The sequence below is a fragment of the Saimiri boliviensis genome, chromosome 4, assembly GCF_048565385.1.
Source record: "Saimiri boliviensis isolate mSaiBol1 chromosome 4, mSaiBol1.pri, whole genome shotgun sequence".
Lineage (NCBI taxonomy): Eukaryota > Metazoa > Chordata > Mammalia > Primates > Cebidae > Saimiri > Saimiri boliviensis.
In genome coordinates this window covers 30,799,242-30,804,862 of record NC_133452.1, presented here as the reverse complement: position 1 = coordinate 30,804,862, position 5,621 = coordinate 30,799,242, and the positions used below count along the sequence as shown (strand labels likewise).

The 5,621-nt window shown below is 41.9% G+C and overlaps 1 protein-coding gene across 1 annotated transcript; it reads right to left on the bottom strand.

The window, feature by feature from the left end:
* Positions 1–775: 775 nt before the first annotated feature.
* On the bottom strand, positions 776–4,226 carry LOC101050323 (small ribosomal subunit protein uS8-like). Its single transcript, XM_074397090.1, has 2 exons — positions 4,171–4,226; positions 776–1,175 (listed from the first exon to the last, which is right to left on the bottom strand). Exons 1-2 carry the CDS (start codon positions 4,224–4,226, stop codon positions 776–778), a joined length of 456 nt encoding a protein of 151 aa, XP_074253191.1.
* Between the last annotated feature and the right edge of the window lie 1,395 nt (positions 4,227–5,621).

Genomic DNA, 5,621 nt, shown 5'->3' with positions numbered 1-5,621 from the left:
AGATCCTCTACTAAGACACAAATAATTATTTACAACATGTCATCATCATCTATAATATCTATTTCTTCCTACTCTTTAAGTTGTTACTGTTCTGTAAATCCACCGCACGAAGAAAGCCTGATGTCATCTAGTAATTTGGGTACTATCAACAAGTGCAACAGCCTGTAAGCATTTAGTACTTAAAATCTACTTGTGTTTTTTTAACAATTATTTTGATGCAGGTACATAAATGTGATGGGGCCAAACATTTTAAACACTATGTAGCTTTAAAAATCTTCTCTAGGAAATATAATCTTCCTCAGTAGCAGCAACCCGCTAGAACTTAATTTTGTCACTAATCCTATCTCAGGATCTTTCTGTTAACTTGTAATCATTTAACTAACACACTATCTTTCACTTATAGCTCAGCCTCCAGCACTTCCTCTTTTCCTTGCTCTTCTCCCAGATGTCATGGTGGTCAGTGGAGGTTAGGGGTTGAGATCAGCTTACATGATTTCTTGTCTGGGAGGGAGAAGGGGACATACAGCAAAGACACTCAAGGTCCAATAAGAAGCCAGTAAGCATCCTTAGTCTCCGTGGCCCCAGGATTCACAATACCCATGTTTCCTGGAACAATACTTTGATTTATAGACAGAAAGTTTTTTATTTTACCAAAGTATTTTTGGGGTGGGGAGGGGGGAGGGTGGAAATCTCTTCTAATTCAATAAACCAGTTTACTCATTTTCTTTTTTTGTCCATGAGGCATTTTGTTTGTAAATATATATATATTACATCCCTAGAAAAAGAATCCCAGGATTTTCCCTCTTGTGTGTTTTTGTCTTGCTTCTTCACGGTCCATGATGCCAGCTGAGGTTGTCAGTGCAACGAAACCAAACTGGCAGGATGGAAGCAGATTATTCTGCCATTTTTCTAGAGCTTTGAGTTGCACATCAAAGCTGGGGCTGATCACGCCACACTTGTTTAGCCTGCCTGTGAGGTTCACAACAATTTTCCCAGCTCTGTGATCATCAATGATTTCAAATTCAGCAATGTAACCATGCTTCATCATCACAGCAAGAAACCGGAAGATGACTTTGGAGCACAGCCTAATCACCTGGCGTTTGCCTCTTTTTTCGGCATTGTTGATGTTCTTGAGAGCATCAGCCAGGACATTCATGTGCACTACTGTGGCGGCGCTGAAAGATGGCGGAAAGAGAAAGTGAATCATTTTCTTTTTCTTTTTTTTTTTCTTTTTTCTTTTTTGAGACTGAGTCGCCCAGGCTGGGGTACAGTGGCGCAATCTCCGCTCACCGCAACATCCACCTCCCAGGTTCAAGCGATTCTTCTGCCTCAGCCCCAAATAGCTGGAACTGCAGGTGCACACCACCAGACCCGGCTTATTTTTGTATTTTTAGTAGGGCCGGGGTTTTGCCATGTTGGCCAGGCTGGTCTCGAACTGCTGACCTCAGATGATCCACCTGCTTCGGCCTCCCAAAGTGCTGGGATTACAGGTGTGAGCCACTATGCTTGCCCTAAAGTGCATCATTTTCAAAGGATTAGTTGTGAGGAAAACAGTCATTAAGATAACCATTATTATGTGCGGAGAGAAAATGAAATAGAGAAATGCAGCTACAAAGTCAAAAATAAAATTTCCCTTAAGTTGCTTGAAAACCAAAATGACGTTTGTTATTCGGTTAGCTCAGCTCAGTGTTTGTTGTTGATGATTGTATTTGTAGAATTGGGGAACCTTCAAAAACAAAAATAAATAATTGCTTAAATTTCCTACCTTACTCTGCAGGCTGCAACATATCGTGATCTTATGACGTTGGTCTCTCCCACCTAAATTCAAGACATGCTTCCTAATTAGGTCACTTCCAGTGACCAGACGGAGGGGCAGTTACTGTGATTTCGTTGTGAGAGTGCCCATCAGTAATTGCTTTCCACAAATCTAGTATCAGATTTTACTCTCTTTTTTGAATAGAATTTCCCAACTACTTTCCTCCTCCTTTGTCCCTTCCTCTTTTCTTTGCTTCCTCCTTCTCTCTTCCCCCATCCCTTTTACTCATCATTTATTAAATACTTACTGTATGTTAGACACTGCTAAATTTGAAGATTAAAAAAAAAATTTCTTGCCTTTAAATAACAGAAAAGCGAATGATGGTGACATTCACTATGAGTAAACAAGTAATTACAATATGGCATGATGCATGATCTAATAGACAGAAACAGAGTACTCTTAGAATATACAGAAAAGTTGTCCTGCGCAGACCTGGAATGGTGAGAAGTAGGTCAGTTTCATCTTCTGACTCCTCCTTCCGGAAGGAACTGCAGGATGACTATCTATATATACTCTGACAGATTAAAGAGGACATGTGAGAATTAACAAGATTAAAGTGATAACATTTTATATTGGGTCACTGAAGATGGGGAAGTAGAGAATAGAACTAGAGGTGACCTTGGAAGCAAAGAGAAATGGAAGAGAGTGAGAAAAATGGACAGAAGGATGAAAGGAAGAGAAAAGCAAAACAATACTCCCACAACACAAGTCCTTACGCTGACCAGACTGAGCCTTAACAAAGTGATTGATTCTCCACACCAGTCAGACCCCAGAACCTATGTGACAGTTTCTTTTTTGTAGTTTCTGCCCCATTGCCGTCATCATTTCGATAAAAAATGCTTTTGGGAAATAAGCATTATTTATTCCATACTTCTAGCTCTGCTCTAGTTAGCTCAAGTAGAGTTGAATTAAAAGGCAAATGCCCGGCACCTATAATCCTAGCTACTCGGTAGGCTGAAGCTCAAGAATCACTTGAACCTGGCAGGCGGAGATCCCAGTGAACCGAGATAGTGCCACCGCACTCCAGCCTGGGCAACAGAGTCAGACTTTGTCTCAAAAAAAGAAAAAAAAAAAAAAAGGCAACTGACTTTGGAATAAAATAGTCGTCACTTCATTTTTCTACACCAAGGTAATTTTCTGCCTGTTTCCTTTTGTTTGTCTCATAGCTCGCAGGATCTTCATTGATATACCTTCATTTAAGGTTTCAATACATTTTTGAATTCCCAAAAAGTTAGGGAATCCCAAGTAATGTTTCAAAATGTACTGAAACAGTAAATGAATGTTTATTAGGTGACTCACACCTGTAATCTCAGCACTTTGGAAGGCTGAGGCAGGTGGGTCACTTGAGGTCAGGAGTTCGAGACCAGACTGGCTAACATCGTGAAACCTTGTCTTTACTGAAAATACAAAAATTAGCCAGGCATGGTGGGGCGCACCTGTAATCCCAGCTACTCGGGAGGCTGAGGCACAATAATTGCTTTGGCCTGGGAGGTGGAGGTTGCGGTGAGTTGAGATTGCACCACTGCACTCTAGCCTGAGCAGCAGGGTGTGACTCTGTCTCAATAATAATAATAATAAATAAAACGTGTATCAATAAACTCTTCAATCCCCAAAAGTTATCTGAGATGCTAGAAATTTTAAGGCAGCCTGGGGCTTTGAACATATGTATACATTCCTACCATGAAAACAGTTTGGTCAATTTAATTCACTTCACAAATATTTATTGAGCATTTATTATGTGTTTTGTTTGTTTGTCTGATTGTTTTTGCCTAATACCAATGCTCATAATACTATGTGTTAATAACTACTAGATGCTGAGAACAGAAGGCTGAATAACATGATCCCTGCCATTGAGGAACTTATAATACAGTGGAGAAGACAAATACATGCTATTGAACTTTTCTCTGTGTTGCACTTCCTATCTATGCAGCTCCCCACCCCTGCTTCCAGCTCTGAGTCCTAACTTGGTTTGTTCCTGGTTTGAGCATGTCTGGTTCTCCTCTAAAGGCCTTAGATCCCATTTCATGTGAACATTTTACAGTAGCTTATGAACTTTCAGACTGCTTCCTATAGAAACCTATCTTCCCTTGCTTGTCTGCAGTAGAAAGATGGAATGCCAATGTTTCACCTCACTGCCAGGGTGGATGTGGAGTTAAGCTCTCCCTTCCCTCAAGGAAAGTGAAGTTTTCAGTTTTTAATTAGTAAACTGATTTCTAAATTATCAAGATCTATTGTGAAAGTGTCACAGGCATAAAAGGCAACATGAAGGAAGATAAGCAATGCCTTGGAGAGAAAAAAGAAATAGGGAGGAGGGATTTTCCCATGAGAGGGGCATTCCCATGGGAGGGGCTTACCAGAGGATCCTTTGGGAGTCTGGAGCTGATCCTGGAGGCCTAAGAAGGCTTTCCATCATCGCTCAGGAGAAGCAGGGTAAGCAGATCTCAGAAAGGACCACCAAGGAGGGCACGGTCGCTTACTCTTGTAATACCAGTACTTTGGCAGGCCAAAGTGGGCAATTGCTTGAGCCCAGGAGATGGAGACCAGCCTGGGCAATATAGTGAGACCTCATCTCTACAAAAATAAACAAAATTTGCCGAGTGTGGTGGTGCACACCTGTAGTTCCACCTACTTGGGAGGCTGAAGTGGGAGGATTACTTGAGCCCAGGGGAGGTCGAGGCTGCAGTGCGCTGAGATTGCACCACTACCCTGTCTTAAAAGAAAAAAAAAAAAAGAAAGAAAGAAAGAAAAAAAGACAAGAAAGAAAACAAACAAAAAACATTAAAATAGTGGCCCTGTTTAAGGGTCCATGAATAAGAGACTAAATCTCAGAGCCTCAGACTTCCTAGAGAACCCCTTTGTCTACACACAGGGACCAAGCCAGTCATCCTTCTCGTCCACACCAGTGCAGACTTGACCTCACCCATGGACTGCTCAGCAGAGTGACGTTTCTTCAGGCTTACTCCCCATATGATTACCATGGTGGACCCCTCACCAAAATTGCCATGACCGGAATATTCACACAAGGCCTCTGCTTTCATTGGGGGAAGGGGAAGAGGTGGGACGTTCCCCATACTAGATTAAGAGCTGAACTACAGAAGTCTAAAACCAGCCTCAGCTTAGATAGTAACTGACCTTCCTCTTACTTACCTGCTTTATCCCAGACCCTTTCTTTTGTGCTCATCCACACAGCATTTGCCACCAACACCTCTTCAGTCCCTGTAACAAGTCATTAAATGACGATCTAGAAAATATTTCAGATGCTCCATTCCTTTCTCTCCTTTCTGCACCCCTCTACCACATTTCATTCTGCCTTGCTTATATTCTGCCATTTCTTATATTGGCTGCCTTTTTTCTGAACTTGACCTTGACACTAAACCCCTCGATTTGTTGCTCTTTACACTTCTGGCCCTTCGAATCTCAGCCATTGTATTAGTTTGCTTTCATGCTGCTGATAAAGACATAGAGAAACTGGGAACAAGAAGAGGTTTAATTGAACTTACAGTTCCACATGGCTGGGCAGGCCTCAGAATCATGGCAGGAGGTGAAAGGCACTTCTTACACGGCAGCAGCAAGAGAAAAATGAGGAATGAGCAAAAGCAGAAACCCCTGATAAACCCATCAGATCTCATGAGACTTATTCACTATCATGAGAACAGCACAGGAAACACTGGCCCCCAGGATTCAGTTACTTCCCACTGCGTCCCTCCCACAACATGACGGAATTCTGGGAGATACAACTCCAGTTGAGATTCGGGTGGGGACACACCCATACCATATCAGCCATCCTGTGTAATTTTGACTTTTT

Coding starts and splice junctions, on each gene's coding strand:
- LOC101050323 (XM_074397090.1), bottom strand. CDS start 4,226: ATGGAAAGCCTTCTTAGGCCTCCAGGATCAGCTCCAGACTCCCAAAGG. Junction 1,176..4,170: donor GACTCCCAAAGGATCCTCTG/GTAAGCCCCTCC, acceptor GCCATCTTTCAG/CGCCGCCACAGTAGTGCACA.